Source organism: Dermacentor variabilis, chromosome 2 (assembly GCF_050947875.1).
Source record: "Dermacentor variabilis isolate Ectoservices chromosome 2, ASM5094787v1, whole genome shotgun sequence".
NCBI lineage: Eukaryota > Metazoa > Arthropoda > Arachnida > Ixodida > Ixodidae > Dermacentor > Dermacentor variabilis.
In genome coordinates this window covers 101112223-101129805 of record NC_134569.1, presented here as the reverse complement: position 1 = coordinate 101129805, position 17583 = coordinate 101112223, and the positions used below count along the sequence as shown (strand labels likewise).

Below are 17583 nucleotides of genomic sequence, written 5' to 3'. Positions count from 1 at the left end.
ATAATGCAGTCCAGACGAGCTCCTTCTGTATTCTTTAACTGTATGTATGATGGTGCATAGGTCAGACAGCTGACGACAAAGGCCTGGATGAGTTGTAGCAGGTCCTTCTCCTTATGCCCAGCTTACGCTCGCTCACTATGTGTAGCAACCTCGTGGTCTGGTTCACCGTCATCTGGAGCCAGTCTATAGTGATGCCGTTCCGCCGGTTCTGCTGTACTATCATGCCTAGTACTCGCACGTGCTCGACGTGGGTGACTGGCGCGCCGGTTTGCTCCAACGGTAGCCCGTTGGAGTATTTCTTCAACTGCGCCGTCCGACCATTCACAGGTCCAGAGCGTGTTGTCCTCGGCTTATAGCGTGTGTCTGAATGAACGAACTGAAACTGGATGAGTCGCGCGACTTCATTCAGTTTCGGAGGTAGGGTCCGCATTGCTAGGTTCAATGCATAGAGGAAGGAAGAAGATAGGAGGGAGCTTACCACAATGTGTTTGAAGGCAAGCTGGCGGCCCAACACGGAATCGCACGTCAAAGTGCGCGGTTGGGTTTAATGCTCCCGCTCTGCAGGCACAGCCACGGCAGGGCAGCCGATCAAATGCGCACCGAATAAAAACTACTGGCATAGCTACTGGGAACCGAACGTCTCAGCAAATCTTGATTCTTGCTCCGTGATCTCGATGCAAGAGGTCACCTGTTGGGCGACTACTGTGCCTTCGCGGAACGTTCACTTGCCAAGGCTGGCTGCGTGACATAATGCTCCCTCCTGCACTTTTCCTTCCTCCGTGATGAAACGCAGTCCTATAGGCTACCTTCAATGGTTTGGTGGCGTAGTGATCGGCTCGACCATCAGCGCCACCATGTCAATTCCGCGAAACACCTAGGCGGCCGCTGCCACGGCGACATTCTTTTGCGGGGCTCGTTTGAAACGTGTCGGTCGTTCTAAGTTGTGGTTTTAAGATAATCGAAGACATCGAGACCAATTTTGGACCACCTATGTCTGGGACATTTTGGACCACCAATGAGAGGCCGCGAGGGCGCGAGGAGGAGAGGCGATGGGCAGGGGTCTCTGTGCGGCGCGCCGTTTCGAAAGGTGGAATCTGCTCGTCCCGAGCGCCAGCGGGACCTTGCACGAGAATGCGGTCAAGGAATCCGCGGCGGCACCGACGGCCGCCTTCCCCACCGCCACTGCTTACGCAACATGGCGGTGGCTGCTGTTGCCTTAGCGACAGCAGCTCCCATACGTCGCAACCTACCGCTGCCACCACCTTAAACGCTAATGTCCGTTACCCCGTATGTCCTCCAAATGTAGTTCGCAGTGTGCGCTCTTCAATTCACCATCCCGGACTGGCTCAGGACTGTCCAACTAGTTGCGCATACCAACGCTCATTGGCTGTTTCTACTGTTTTCTTGACCGTCACTACCACGTGAAAATAGTGCACTACCGTTCAGACCCCCGGTGGAGGTGAAGCAGGCTTTAAGAACTCCCCATAAGTAGGTCGACCCCAAATATAGTGCAATACCGGGCCGAGCCGTGGCGGAGGCGAAGAAGACTTTAAGCACTCCCCATATGTTTGCCGATCCCGAAGAGTGTGCAATACCGGGTCGACCCACGGCGGAGGTGCAGTTCGCCATTAAGGAGCCTCCATACACAGCTTCGCCGGCCATCCTTCTTCACAGAGTGGAAGGGCGCTGAATTTTTTGTTGATTCTTTTCGCGGAGAAGCTGCCAAGAGGTCACGGTGAATCCATTTCAAAAGTAGAAAAGGAGGCTTTCAGGCGGGCCTGAGCGAAGTACGAACGATGGTAAAATGGCAGTGAGGGCCTATTCTCGGGTGCTCACAGCCGCTGCAAGGTGGCTGCGACATGTACAGTCAAACCTCATTGCAGGGAGCCTATGTCTTGGCCGCGTTGTGGCCTTGGCTAGGACTACGCCTTTTCTTCCGTCAAAAATCGGGCCAGATGGTTAGTGCCTGCGCACTAGTTTTGAACCTCTTGAAATATATTAAACATCTCTTCTAGCCATCTAGCATATCACGTGCAAGCAAATAACCAATCAGAGACTCGAATGAAGTAGAAAAGAGAGATTAAGCGCGAGAGTGAGGAGGACGGTGCAAAGAACAGTGAGTGTTGCTAACTTGCAGATTCCTTTTATATAGGGACCTTACGGCTGCAGTTACCCTACATCATGACGTAAATAGGGGAGAAGGAAAAGCAGGGAGGTTAACCAGTTTGGCTCAACTGGTTTGCTACCCTACACATGGGAGCGGGATAGGGGGGTGAAAGATGGGGAGGAGACAGAGAGAGCATATAACACAGCACACACATCATCAGTTACAGTCCGTAACTCTTGCGTGGTACGTGACATCACTGTCCCAGCCGCTTGTCCAAGCCCCCCCCCATCTCTATCAAAAACCGAAGTAGTCCCTTCGTCGCCTTCAGCTGCGATGTCTTCTGTCGGCGATATGTGTAAACCGTTTCAACTCAGCATGGTCATTTGTCAAGGTGCGCTAGAACGGATGCCAGGGACTGTCTCTGAATATTATATTCAGGACAGTCGCGCAGAATCTAGCGTCACCTCACAAAGACAGGCATTGCAGAGAGCGTTGTTGGCCATTCCAATGCGAAATCAGTAAGATTTCATGAATGCCACCCTTAGCCATAAGCGATAAAGCAGAGTGGCCTCTCTTCGGCGGTGTCCACTTGGCATACAGAGATGCATCAAAGAGGGCAGGTTGTATTGACGATTGCGCCGGTTGGTCCGGCTGCTTGGTGTGCACCATAGAGAGTGCGTAATCTCCTGCGCAAGCACTCGAAGTCTGCTGGCTGCGTCGGACTGTGAAAGTGGTATGGCCTCCTCCTTCGTGTTTTCAAGAGTGCCCGAGCGGCATTATCGGTGTCTTCGTTTCCTATGACTACGCAGGGACTTGACAGACACTAAAACGTCACGTGGTGTCCTTTATATCCGATGCATGGAGTAGGCATCTAATATCGAATACGAGCTGTTCGAATGGCGCGCGAAGCAGAGCTGATAGCACAGATTGTAGTGCTGCCTTTGAGTCACTGAAGATTGACCATTGTCGAGGTGGTTCCCGATTGACGAAACAGAGTGCAGCGTGAAGAGCAGCTAGTTCCGCAGATGTCGATGCCGTTGGGTGGTCAGTCCAAAAGCTGATGGTAATAGCTCTTGCTGGGACAACCACAGCGCCGGACGAGCACTGGATGTTTGTGGAACCATCCGTATAAATATGTACGCTGTCCGCGTACCTCTCGCGCAGGAGCAGCGACAGTTGCTTCAGCAACTGCGACGACAGCTCCGACTTTTTCCCGATTCCTGGTACACTGAGATGGACTGTGGGGCTGATAAGACACCAAGGGCGTATCGATGGTTTAGATGCAGCGGTGAAGCCCGAGGAAAGTTTGTCGTTATACTTGACGATAGCTTTAGAGAATGACGCTTGGTGCTTGTCTGAAGGTAGTGTTGCAAGGTGGTGATAAGGGGCACGTGCAATATATCTGATGTGCGTTCTCAGGGCTTCCACCGTAATGTGAGTTTGCATTGGATGGTCCCGAGCAATCGCAATAGTTGCCTCTATTGACGTGCATCCAGGCAAACCAAGCCAAACGCTGAGTGCTTGAGCTTGGGTTGCCTGCAGAACACGAATATCTGTCTTGCAGGTGTTCAGTACAGGTAGACTGTACCTTAAGAAACCGAGAAAGAGAGCTCTGTAGAGTTTCAGCATTGCGTCTACTGACATCCCCCACGTCTTTCCTGTCATGTATTCAAACAACTGGGAAGCTGCTGATGGAGCCCTTTCATGTAGGCCACATGCGGGCTCCAACATAGGTCTTGGTCAATAATTACGCCAAGAAATCTGTGGGTTCTGACATAGGAAATAGTCCACCCATTGATTGAGATGACATAAGGCGTCACTGGTTTGCGTGTAGATGCAACTCCGGATACCCCTCGCTATCTTATTTGCTTGTGCTCGTAAACCTTTGCCGAAAAGTTTTGGCTGAAAGGCGGTATTTCTTCAGGAGACTAGCCTTAACTTTTGCATAATCATATGCATCCTGTGCACTCAGTCTGGCGATTACTTCCGCCGCCTCACACGGCAGCATAGACAGAAACCGCTGCGGCCATGTACTCGGACCCAAGTTCATCTTCTCGAAAGTCCTTTCAAAATTGCTTAGGAACAAGCCTATGTCTGTCCCAACCTCAAATGGCTTTAACAGCCTGTCCATGCGGTGTGATTCTGCCTCACTTGATCGTCCCAGGGTCCCTTCACTTGAGACAACTCCAAACGTTTGCTTTCAAGTTCAGGTTGCATTTTTCTTAACTCGCGATCTTTATTGCGTTCCTGTCTGTCTCGTTTTTCTCTGTCCCGTTCTTCTCTTTCTCTTTCCCGTTTCTCTCTCTTTTTTAGAAGTTCCAATCCCATTTCAATTTCTTCCTCACTGGCCTGTACGGGAATTAGCTCCAATAATTCCGCTTTTAGCATTTCCTTGCGTAAATCTAGGCCCAGTTCCTCACCAACAATCAACAATTCGTCTATCAGCAGTGTCCTTAACTCCATAAGTGCTGCTTTACTGCCTTGGTCCTGCTCGCTAAATCTACCTACTGAAAAACAACCTAGCTAACAATCAACAATGTAGCTTCCCTATAGTTCTAAACAGAACGACCTCAAAATGAAGCCTAGAGAGTCAAAGCAAGAACCAAGCACTCACCACAGACACAGCACCACGTCGCAAAGTCAACCTCACCGGTGCCAGCCGTTTGTTAGGATTGGGGGCTCAATCCCATCGCTCGTAATCAGTTGTCAAGATTGGAGTCGGGCATGAATTAGGAGGTAGCTGGCCCATGCCGTCGTCCAACTTATTCACGCTGGGGACGTTGTTGAAGGGAAGGACTGCTTCTCATCGAGAACGAGGAATATGGACTTATTTACAGTATCTACATCAGGACGTTGCAGTTCATAAGTCTAGCAGGATTGCGAGAGAAAAGTGCACCAGTCTAACATGACTGCTTGAGAAAAGTGCACTGAGCCACCGCAAAACAGCGGTTTATAAACACTCGTTCCTCCCTCGATGCCAAGGTGAGGGAAACGTTCGTCCAGTCATCGTAAAGAAGCCGCCTCACTGCGGGACGGCTTACACACACACACTTCCGCACAACTTCACGGTCCGGAGCCGACGTCAGACGGACTTCGTAGAACTCGGGGCTTACTCCAGGAAAGGCGCCTTTTATTCCCCGAGCTGACCCCCGCAGCGCGCCGCCAGGTGGCCATTGTCTTGCCTCTTGAACGGCGCGTGGAAAGGAGCCTCGAACTGCGTTCCCTCGGGGACTCCCTCGTTCACAGCAGACCAGGTTGGCGGTGGTGGGTTCAGGCACAAAGCCTGCTTCGTTGCACTCATCTTGGTTCCAGCGACGGAGAGTTGAGGACGCGCGTATTCTTCACACACAGTCGGCTTAGTGATGCCGTAGCTAGAGTTTTGCGGTGGCGTTCCAGGAAAGTTGCCGCCGCCGTCGCAACTGGCTGGCAATACCTGCACTTCAGCTGGCCGTTCTTAACAGTATTCAGCAAGTTCAAGAAGCGCGAGGTTGAATAGCGTCGGCCTGAGAGCACCGCCTTGAGGAACGCCCCTGCTGGTACAGCGTCGCGTAGTTGCGCCATCGTCACTTAACAAATAAATGATCTTGCAAATAGGTAACTTGCAATCCGCAAAAAGAGTCGACCACCTAGGCCAACCGTCGCAAGAGCGTCGAGAGTGGTCTCATGTAATACGTTATCGTATGCCCCTTTCACATATAAGAATAAAGCTGCAGATAAAAGCTCACGGGACCTTTCGTGCTGAACATATGAAACGATATCAACTACATTGTCGATGGAAGAGCGGTCAAGTCGGAAATCAGTCATGGAATCCGGATAAATCTTCTAGTGTTCAGGGTACCATTCCAGGCGACCAAGGATCATCCGTTCCAGTATCTTTCCTACACAGCTGGTTCGCCTATTGGGCGGTAAGAGGTGCGCTCTAGTGGGGATTTGCCCTGCTTCAAGAGTGGCACCAGACGGCTTGCATTCCATTCGTCAGTAACATTTCCCTTCTGCCATGAAGAGTTGTAAAGACTCAACAATTCTATCCGTGCGAATTCTCCGAGATAGCACAAGGCTCGTTATGATATACCACGTGGACCCGGAGATGAAGAGCGCCTGCGGAGAGCTGGTGTCGCTTCGAACTCCTCCATTGTAAAAAGAAGGTCCATGCGGCAATCACGGTTATGGGGGACGTCACCTCGGGCTGGAGGATCTGGACGAGTCGCTTGGTCTGCGATCCGCGCACTGAAGTCTTCTGCGACATCGATGTCTTGCCGCCCTTGGAAAAGCGCGAGCGCCTTGAATGGAAAACGCTGTTCCGGAAGGCAACGCAGACACTTGAACCGTTTTCCAAATGTGAGCCATTGGCTTACGGGGGTCGAGTGTCTGGCAAAACGTTGCCCAAGGTTCCGACGCTAATCTATCCATACGATGCTGAATCTTTGCATCCCCCTGGCTGCCCTATGGTCATGGATTCATTTTGCACGCCGATATCGACGTTCCGCCTGGCGACGAAGTGCTCGAAGTCACTCTAATTTCATGTCGAAGTCGTTTCACGTGGAAGAGATCGTCATCTTGCGAGTAGCGTTTTGCATCGTATATTTAATTGTTTTCTCTAACCCAGAAGGTAGGCCCTCGCGGCAGGCATCTTCCATATCAGATTTGAAGTTGGCCCATTGAATCGTCCTAATGGTATTCCGTGGGCCAGATCTAGACGACAAGCCTTTGATGTTCAGATAGGTGGGAATGTGATCCCTCCCATGTGTCTCAATATGTGGAAACCACTTTACGCATCTGGCAAGAGAGTTGCAGGCGAAAGCATGGTCGAGGAAGCTGCCGCATGTCACGCCTCGAAGAAATGTGGGGCTACCATCGTTCAGGAGAGTAAGGCCATAGTTGTAGGCGATGCTTGCTAATCTTCGTCCTCCTGCATTTGTGCTTGTACTTCTCTATGCTGGATGGTGTGCATTGAAATCTCCTATGATGACACATGGGGTGGGACAAATGCTCAAGATATCCGCTGATCTTAAATACTGGAGAGAAACTTGCAACAGCTATGCTCTAAAGTGAGGGCTATAGCAGCTTTTGCATTTTCATGACTAAATTTATTTATTTATTTATTTATTAGTGTACCATTTCGCCCATGCGGGCATTAGCTTAATATTCTGACCTTAAACTCTCACCCTAATATTTTTCTACTCGAAGCTTAATTTGATTTGTGCTATGCTTCTTTATGTATTGAGTTGCTTGTTTATTTTCCATTAATATATGCGCTCTAAACTTGGTGTACCTCGATACTCATTTATTGAATTGAATTTTATTCTCCTTGAACAAATACACAAGGAAGGAGTAGCCACAAATAGCTACTAAGATTAGTAGCTTGACGAGGTGGCTGCCCCTTTACACAGTACCAGCAGCAGTTATTAAACAACTTTCATACAAATGACTACTTTTACACATATGTATGGACAATGATTGCACAAGGGAACATAAACATTTTGCAAAATACAAAGGAAAGCTTCACATTAATGAGCAAATACAAGAAGATTTATAAACAAAGCCATCATAATTCACAGGAACTGATCTCGCATCGTTTTTTGGACAACTGTGACACATCTACAGATTTGTTAGCAAGATTATTGAGCAGAGTTGGAAGAGTAAAACCGATTGATTGTTTCGCATAGTTCTTTTGAGGAGTAGGTACGTGCCAAATAATGTGGTGACGCGTAGTGTTTACGGCAATATTTTCTATTAATTCTCAAATCTCGCTGTAAAAAGAGTTGTTCTTTTTTGTGGCCGAACAGTATGTTTGGAGTAAACGATAATGATAGAAATCATGGACATTTGAAACCATCACCAAGATTGGGTGTGAGTCATTGTACCATGAAGCTCGCCCAATATATCCTCCTGAGACCCCGCTATGGGGATTTGTCCAATATATTGGACATTCAGATATGAGACAGTACTCCTGTGACAAGGCTTTCATCCTCATAAAACCACACTGTACAACTTATTGGACACCTGCTTGCGCCATCTATGCAGCATTGATGAAAATACATCGTTCAAATTCCCGCCGAAACAGTTCCACAATGGCGGCATTAAGCGGCGCGGCGTTTTACGGCAGCTGCCGGAGAAGTAAGCACTATTTCTCGTATTTCTACCTGCTTTTAGGGCATATCTTTGATTTTCTATTAAAGTTGATACAACAGCGTACGCGCAGAATACAAAATTTTAACTATTCGCGCGCTTACCTTTTTTTACTCTTCCTTTGATTTCGCGTGTCCATTACGTTGGACGCTAGGACTCAACCCGGTTATTTTGACCTCGCTTTTTCAATGGCCTTGTTATGAACAGTAGGCGAGTACTGATGGCGTTTAGCGGCTTACGGACGAAATTGCGTCTCTTCTTTTCTTCGGGGGACCGGCCTCGCGTGTCTTATGGATTAATCCAATAACGTTTCTTTTTTCAATCCATGGCTTCGATCCGCAAGACACCTACTGTCGCAGATGGTCTCGTAAGGCAAAAAAATATCAATATCCCTCTACCAGATATTGTTCGCATGTACAACATCAACATGGGCGTTGTTGACAAGGCAGACCGAATGATAAGTTACAACAGGATAAAAGCAGGCGTGAACAAGTGGACAATCAGAGCCATCTTTCACCTCTTCGACATTGCCCTCAACAACTCCTGGGTGCAGAACACGCGGGACATACGCTCCGTAAAGAAACAGCGGAAATAAATACTCAAATATATGCAGTTCCACCAATCTGTTGCTGAGACTCTCGTGGCTTAAGGGAAGAAGCAGGATGAAACGGAGAGTGAGAACGAAGCCGAGTGGCATCCGCCATCAAAGCAGGCTCGGCTGTCTCCTCGAGAACCGCAAGAAAAGAGCACTACCCACTACTCAATACTGGCAGACACTGCAAACACTGCCAGTTGCAGACTACAGGGCTGCGACATGAAAACGAAGTTCTTTCGCACCAAATGTCGGCTCTTCTTCTGCATCACCAAGGACAAACAGGTGTTTTGAAATTGCCCACGGGAAGTGAACACAAGAGCGAAATTTTTTTTTTGAGCAGAGGAATGCTCTTCTTATGTACTTTATTGAATACTTTGCCTTTTGAGTTAAAATATTTTTGCACATGAGTTTTGCGTAATATCCGCGGTATGTCATTACGTGCACCCTGGGTAAAGAAAGACCGGGTAGCATCCCAGTGTCCAATATATTGGACAACGCGCTGAGCTGAAATTATCACGGCTATTGAAAAAACATTTAACACTTTTCACCTTCATAACCATCCTGATTTATTCTGAAAGTTTGGTAAAAATCTGTGCACCCAAATGCATCCCGGGTCTCAGGAGGATATATATATATATATATATATATATATATATATATATATATATATATATATATATATATATATTGTAACGTAGGTTGCAGACGAACTGTTACAAAAGAGACGTTTCTCTTTAATGGCGGGCCAGAAGAAGAGCGTGCAGCTTACGCACTTCATCGTCTTTCATGGCACCGACCTTTGCCCTATATATATATATTGTCACGTGGTGGTGACGTTGAATAACACAGTAGCAATACTGTGAACAAGAAAACTAACTTTTATTGGGCGAACCTGTGCCCACAAAACAGGCTACACTTATAGCGCAACGATAGCGGCGAACACGCTCGGCGATCGTCGAAAATCTGATCAGCGGGTCAAGCGCGTCGGCTTTTATGCAGCAGTCATCGAATGTTCCAGACTAATCGTTGGGACCCGCATGCCTTCTACAAAGTTCTAACCATTCGCGTCAAGCGATGAAATCAGATAACACAAGGTTCGGCGACAACAGACAGCCGGGTAGAAGCATCGATAACTTTCCAGAAACGCCGGATACATGCAGGCGCGTCCCTCGCTGTGCGATTACATTTGTTAAGCGGCGAAACGTGGTCGCCCGATAAAGATAAGTACACGTGTCAATACCCCCCTCTTAAAAAGCATCGACCCGATGCTGCAAACAAACGAAGGTAATAAACAAAAGCACTCGTAGCAAAGAAAAGAACAAAAACGGTGAAGTTCGTGAGCGTCCGTAAGAGGGTTTAAGGCGCACCACGTGGACCACTTCAGATCGTGCGCGGCGCCGCTGTGAATGCGAAATGCCGTCTGGCACGACCTCATAGTCCAGAGCGCCAATACGTCGGATGACCTTGTAGGGTCCGAAATAGCGTCGGAGTAGTTTCTCACTGAGTCCTCGTCGGCGTATCGGGGTCCAGACCCAAGCACGGTCGCCAGGTTGGTACTCGACGAAGCGTCGTCGGTGGTTGTAGTGTCGGCTGTCGGTCCTCTGCTGGCTCTTGATTCGCAGGCGGGCGAGCTGGCGGGCTTCTTCGGCGCGCTGGAGGTAGCTAGCGACGTCAACATTCTCTTCGTCAGTTACGTGCGGCAGCATGGCGTCAAGCGTCGTCGTCGGGTTCCTGCCGTAAACCAGTTTAAACGGCGTGATCTGTGTTGTTTCTTGCACCGCCGTGTTGTGCGCAAAGGTTACGTACGGCAGGATCACGTCCCACGTCTTGTGTTCGACGTCGACGTACATTGCTAGCATGTCGGCGAGGGTCTTGTTCAGGCGCTCCGTGAGACCATTCGTCTGCGGATGGTAGGCAGTTGTCCTCCTGTGGCTTGTCTGGCTGTACTGCAGAATGGCTTGGGTGAGCTCTGCTGTAAAAGCCGTTCCTCTGTCGGTGATGAGGACTTCTGGGGCACCATGTCGCAGCAGAATGTTCTCCACGAAAAATTTCGCCACTTCGGCTGCGCTGCCTTTTGGTAGAGCTTTAGTTTCAGCAAAACGGGTGAGATAGTCCGTCGCCACGACGATCCACTTATTCCCGGATGTTGACATCGGAAACGGCCCCAACAAATCCATCCCAATCTGCTGGAATGGTCGGCGAGGAGGTTCGATCGGCTGTAGTAATCCTGCTGGCCTTGTTGGTGGTGTCTTGCGTCGTTGACAGTCTCGGCATGTCTTGACGTAACGGGCGACGTCGGCGGTCAGACGCGGCCAGTAATACCTTTCCTGTATTCTCGACAGCGTCCGGGAGAATCCGAGGTGCCCAGCGGTTGGATCGTCGTGTAGGGCGTGCAGTATTTCTGGACGCAGCGCTGACGGTACAACAAGAAAGTAGCCGGCGCGGACTGGCAAGAAGTTCTTCTTCACGAGCAGGTTGTTTTTTAGCGTGAACGAAGACAACGCCCGCTTAAATGCCCTAGGGACAACGTCGGTGTTCCCTTTCAAATACTCGATGAGGCCTTTTAGCTCCGGGTCGGCTCGTTGCTGTTTAGTGAAGTCTTCCGCGCTTATTATCCCAAGGAAGGCGTCGTCGTCTTCGTCGTCCTGCGGCGGGGGATCGATGGGGGCGCGCGATAAGCCGTCGGCGTCGGAGTGTTTCCTTCCGGACTTGTATATTACCGTGACGTCATATTCTTGTAGTCTGAGGCTCCACCGCGCCAGCCTTCATGACGTCGAAAAGCAGTCTTTGTATCGTCGGAGAAGACTTCTGATCTGTTGCTGCTTACTCATAGGAAGACTTGGATTCACGTCGAAGTCTGGTTCGGGGACAATGCTCATCGGGGAAGATGCGGCTGAATCCGAGAGGACAAAGGCATGGCTGGTTTCCAGAATTTCCTCGATGTACGCGATCGTCGTGCCCTTGTTGATGTGCTTGAACTCCTGGCTGAAGTTGGTTAGCATGACTTCCACTTGTCCTCCATGGAGTCGAGCGATCCCTCTTGCGACGCAAATTTCACGGTCGAGCAGTAGATGCTGGTCGGCCTCGATGACGCCTTCTACGTCAGCGGGTGTTTCAGTGCCGACGGAAATAATAATGCTGGAACGCGGCGGGATGCTCACTTGATCTTCGAGCACACTCAAGGCGTGGTGACTACGACAGCTCTCCGGCGGTATTGCTTGATCTTGTGACAGCGTTATCGATTTCGACTTCAGGTCGATGACTGCGCCATGTTGATTCAGGAAGTCCATGCCGAGAATGACGTCTCGTGAACACTGTTGGAGGACAACTAAGGTGGCAGGGTAAGTCCGGTTATGAACGGTAATTCTTGCCGTGCAGATTCCAGTCGGCGTAATGAGGTGTCCTCCAGCGGTCCGAATTTGGGGGCCCTCCCATGCAGTCTTAACCTTCTTCAACTGGGCGGCGACGTGTCCACTCATTACGGAGTAATCGGACCCTGTGTCGACTAAGGCAGTGACTGCATGGCCGTCGAGAAGTACGTCGAGGTCGGTGGTTCTTTGTCTGGCGTTGCAGTTGGGTCTTGGCGTCGGATCACGGCTGCGTCGCGTTGAACTGAAGCTGGAACGTCGCGTCGTCAAGTCGTCTTTCGTCGGTGTAGTCTTGTCTTCCTGACTTCGTTGGGACGGCGCTGTGTCGTCGTTGTGTCGTCGAGGTAGTTTCTTCGGTGTCTTCGTCGGCGGCGGAGGATCTTCGTCAGTTCGATGAACAGCAACCGCACCTCCATCGGTTGCTGCTTTTAGTTTTCCGGATATGGGCTCGCAGAGCGGCCCCGGGCTGGGGCGGTCTATGGTCGGCGCTGCGGCGACAGGTAGCGGCCTGGTGATGGCGAACGCGACGGTCGTCGAGAGCTCCACTGAGTAGCGGCGAGGTAATCGGCGATATCGCGTGGGCGCTCTCCAAGCTGTGGACGCGCCGCGTTGACGGCGAACCCTCTCAGTCCCAAGTCGCGGTATGGGCATCGGCGGTACACATGGCCGGCTTCTCCGCAGTGATAGCAGAGCGGGCGGTGGTCGGGGGCTCGCCAAATGTCCGTCTTCCTCGCGTAGGTGCGCTGGGCGACGGGTGGGCGTGCTGGCGGCGGACGACGGAATTGCGGCGTCACAGGGCCCTGGCGCGGTCGCGGAGGGGGGCCTTGACGGCGTGCGACGGCGGCGCAAGTCATCGCTTCCGGCTGGGGCTGTGGTGATTCTGGTTGCACCTCAGGAACTCCAAGCGATCGGAGCACCTCTTCTTTAACGATATCGGCGATCGAGGCCACTTGAGGCTGCAACGAAGGCAAGACCTTGCGCAGTTCTTCGCGCACTATGGCCCTGATGGTCTCGCGCAGATCGTCCGTGGCCAGTGATTGAATTCCTGCGTAGAGGGTAGAGCTTGTACGGCGGTTGAATTGCCGGTTCCGCATTTCGAGTGTCTTCTCGATGCTGGTGGCCTCGCGAAGGAACTCTTCTACGGTCTTCGGTGGGCTTCGTATCATTGCGCCGAAAAGTTCTTCCTTCACACCACGCATGAGAAGGCGGACTTTCTTCTCCTCGTGCATATCCGGGTCGGCATGGCGGAACAGACGTTTCATTTCTTCCGTGAAGATGGCAACGTTCTCGTTAGGCAGCTGCACTCGGGCGTCCAGCATGGCTTCGGCCCTTTCCTTGCGCACGACGCTCGTAAAGGTGCGCAGGAAGCCGGTACGAAAGAGGTCCCATGTCGTCAAGGTCGACTCCCTGTTCTCGAGCCACGTTCTGGCGGCGTCTTCTAGGGCGAAGTATACATGCCGCAACTTGTCGTCGGAGTCCCAGTTGTTGAAAGTCGCGATTCGCTCGTACGTCTCCAGCCAGGATTCCGGGTCTTCAGTTGCTGCTCCATGGAAAGTTGGTGGGTCCCGAGGTTGCTGTAGGATAACGGGGGACACTGGGGCAGCCATTTGGGTTGTCTTGACCACTATCTTCTTTGTCGTTTCAGGCAGAAGTCCGTGCTCTGGGGGCAGTCTTTGCAGTCTGCGGCTAGCACGCTGGTCTTGGACGATGTCGGTTTTTTCCTCGGGCTTCGGGCTTGAATCGCGGCTTCGCGGGGGCGTTCGGTACATGAACGCACAAGCACCTTCACCAGATGTCACGTGGTGGTGACGTTGAATAACACAGTAGCAATACTGTGAACAAGAAAACTAACTTTTATTGGGCGAACCTGTGCCCACAAAACAGGCTACACTTATAGCGCAACGATAGCGGCGAACACGCTCGGCGATCGTCGAAAATCTGATCAGCGGGTCAAGCGCGTCGGCTTTTATGCAGCAGTCATCGAATGTTCCAGACTAATCGTTGGGACCCGCATGCCTTCTACAAAGTTCTACACCATTCGCGTCAAGCGATGAAATCAGATAACACAAGGTTCGGCGACAACAGGCAGCCGGGTAGAAGCATCGATAACTTTCCAGAAACGTCGGATACATGCAGGCGCGTCCCTCGCTGTGCGATTACATTTGTTAAGCGGCGAAGCGTGGTCGCCTGATAAAGATAAGTACACGTGTCAATATATATATATATGTGTGTGTGTGCCGGGAACGAATTTATATAATACACCTCGAATGGCGAAAGCGGGACATAAAGTGCAACGTGTCCTTACGAGTGTAGCGCAAACCTTATTAAAAGCCTTGTGTTATACTAAACATTGTGTCCTTAACATTTTCGGCGACTATTCTATGTATCCTTTAAAAACGTATACGAAAATCTGGAGGGTGCTTAAGCTTCGCCTTTAAGAATGGAACGCGATAGCATTCAAATATTCCAGACTGCTTTTGACGCTTCCCAGCAAGTGCAGCTTAGGTAACCGTAATGTTTACCGCGAAACGTTGGCGACGAACGCTATGCACGAAGGTGAACTTTTTGTAGAAACGCGGCCTGTTACGTGGGCGAATATCTGGTTAATGTTTCGACGTTTTAATATCCAGTCTGATAGGACCTAACATAAAAGGTATGCGCTGTCGTCGTTTTAAATGCGAAGCATTTAAATCCGAACATTTGCAACTCTGACAGTATCTATCTAGCCACCTACGTCTTGGTGCTTTCATGGTCGTTTCGTAAATTTGGTGCGTACAAAAATTCGCATAGTATGGGAAGAATGTACGATGAATATAAATGATAGGTCGTAACTTTAGTATCGAGACAAGTGTGTCATGTAGGTCATGAAACAGCCGCCCTCATCTTGGTGCTCTCATTGTCGTTTCAATAACTTGGTATGTACCAAAGTTGACATAGTATGACAAGAGTGCATGACGAACATAAATGATAAGTAACGAAATGAATGACATGTGTGTCATGTAGGTCATGAAACAGCCGCCTTCGCCTTCGTATTCTCATGGTCGTTCCGTTAACTTGGTATGTACCAAGATTTGCATATTATGACAAAAGTGCACGACGAACATAAATGATACGTTACGACATGCGTGTGATGCAGGTCATGAGACAGCCGCCTACATCTTGGTGCTCTCATGGTCATTTCATTAACTTGGTAGTCTCCCCGCACACTGCTTTGCATAACATTGATTCCCCCAAGGCGTGAAATCAGCCAGCGTTTTCTTTCACATGACCTCTCTTCGTGGGCTGTCATTATCACAATTTCGAGGGATAAGTTTGTAAAGAATGAAGGACAATCTATGAGCGACTTTGTTGTTGAGTATGCGTGCTTCGGAATGGTTTTCCGCGAAAAAACGGTCGACGCTGGGCGCGGAACGGGGGACGCCAGCACCGGATTTTCTGCGACACGGGGCCCTTAACTTTTCCGTGTTAATAGACAAGCTGGGCAATTCTTGACACTTGAGCTAGAACAAGATGTAATGGCGACAGCCGTTACGTTCCGAGTGATAATATAAAGCAGTAGAAGTGTTATAATGGGATCCTACGTCATCTTCAAAATCCTCCCGTCGCTCCCTCCCCCAACCCACTATATCTGGAAAGCGTTGGGGGAATTCCGGTTCCACTGTAAGAACTCCAGCGAACTCCTGGACAACGCTAAGAGTATTCGCAGTATTATGAAGAAACTTTGAACGTACATACAGTAACAGACTTATGCGGTTCGCAGTGCTATCAGTATTCAATCATGACATGCGAGAGACGCTTTGCGAGACGATCACTCCGCGAGTTATTAATCTGTAACACAAATTAGAGAACTTGCAATACGTTAGCCACTCCAGTGCACTGAACACTTTCTCCTTATCTTTTCTTCCTCTTTCTATTCCGTGATGCTAACAGCGCACACATGCCAACACCTACTTTCACACATACTTTCACGCTGCCTGTCCCTTGGCAGTACAGGGTAGCCAGCCGGGTTCAGTGCTAGGTAAGCTCTCTTCCTTTAGTTTATTCTCTCCTCTCTATCCCTCGCGAAATCTTTACTCATTACCATCCGTTTGCTAGCAAATTACCACGCAAGTTCTGAGGAATTTAGTGCGTGCTTTACGAGCATGTAAATCTATGCAATCGCATCTCTCTCAAATGGATATATGGCTAGTGCTTCATATGTATAGGACACAGTGAAACGAAAAAAGAAAGAAATGTGGCAGCAGGCACGGCGATAAAATTACGCTGCAGTTTGGCAGAAACTGCAGGCAGCTAGTGTGCAATGCAACCGGGTGGCATTGTTTACGGGCGACATGATATATATTTACATATCGCACCGAAGACGTCCTTGTATCATCTGTCTCAGAATTTTTAAGCTTATCAACTCAAGATATCCATACCCATACAAGGCATATGTTCCTCCACATAATGAGAAAACAATTAATCTTCCTTACTTTTAATTTGTTCCTGGCAAGGTAACACTGTTATGCTTCTTCATGGAGCGAAGACCATAAGGACGCACCTAAACTAAGCAGCGAATTGGGCACCTGGCGTTCTTGTGGGCCTTTTCTTTTCTATGTTTTGCAAAAAGAAGACTTTTCGGACGCCCGCTACACTCCGCTTCTTGTTCTTGTCAAGAACTTACGTTCAGTGCAGCTAAAAACTTCAGCAGTGAATAATCAATGTCAGGATTTGAGAAAAACTGTTATGCACAAGACTATACCTGAGAAGTTCTGTGGCTCCAGCGTCACATTGGAGTATAACCCATCGTCCTTAATGTAAGGAGCTGTAATAAAAGAAAACAAGTTATCGCCTCTAAGAATTGTATCGATCCTAAATCAAACTTAGGTTAGAGCTTAAAGAAGTAGCTTGCTTGGTGGTTTGGTACTCACTCGCCAGCGAAATTTTGTTGCCCCAATTGAGAGCCGCTACCAGAAGCAGCAGGCCGGTGGTGAACTCATGCATTCCTGCCTGGAGCTACACTGTTGTGCAGCAGAAGCTGCTGCAGCACATTTGGTTGTTACCAGTGTGGCAGTGGCTGCCTGCGAGCGATTCTGTATACAGTTTATTTCAAAGTAAAAGATACATTTCAATACACTTCAATGGAAACGATAATTTTTTTCGTTACTGTATTGTCAGTCCTCCTATTGGCCTGCTTGTTCACGTTCAGCAGTGTGCTGCTGTAGTAGATTTGATGAAAGCGGTTTATGGCGGTTGCAAACAGCTTATACACATGAGCAGTTTATTGTATGAAATGAGTAACTTTGAACAGTAAAATCTAGTGTATGCGCTCAAGAAACAAATTTCGTCACAGCAAAATACTGTTGTTGGAAGTTTCGATAGAATTATCTCACATGAAGGAGAAG

At 49.4% G+C, this 17583-nt stretch overlaps 1 protein-coding gene across 1 annotated transcript in view; it reads right to left on the bottom strand.

The window, feature by feature from the left end:
- LOC142572406 (uncharacterized) overlaps nt 1–17254 on the bottom strand; it is a 55384-nt gene extending 38130 nt beyond the window's left edge. Inside the window, exons 1-2 of the mRNA XM_075681499.1 lie at nt 17110–17254; nt 16941–17003 (exon numbers count right to left, since the gene is read on the bottom strand). Of these exons, the coding sequence (XP_075537614.1) occupies nt 16941–17003; nt 17110–17182 (136 nt within the window). The 5' untranslated portion in view covers nt 17183–17254. The remainder of the gene's footprint in view (nt 1–16940; nt 17004–17109) is intronic.
- Nucleotides 17255–17583: the final 329 nt, after the last annotated feature.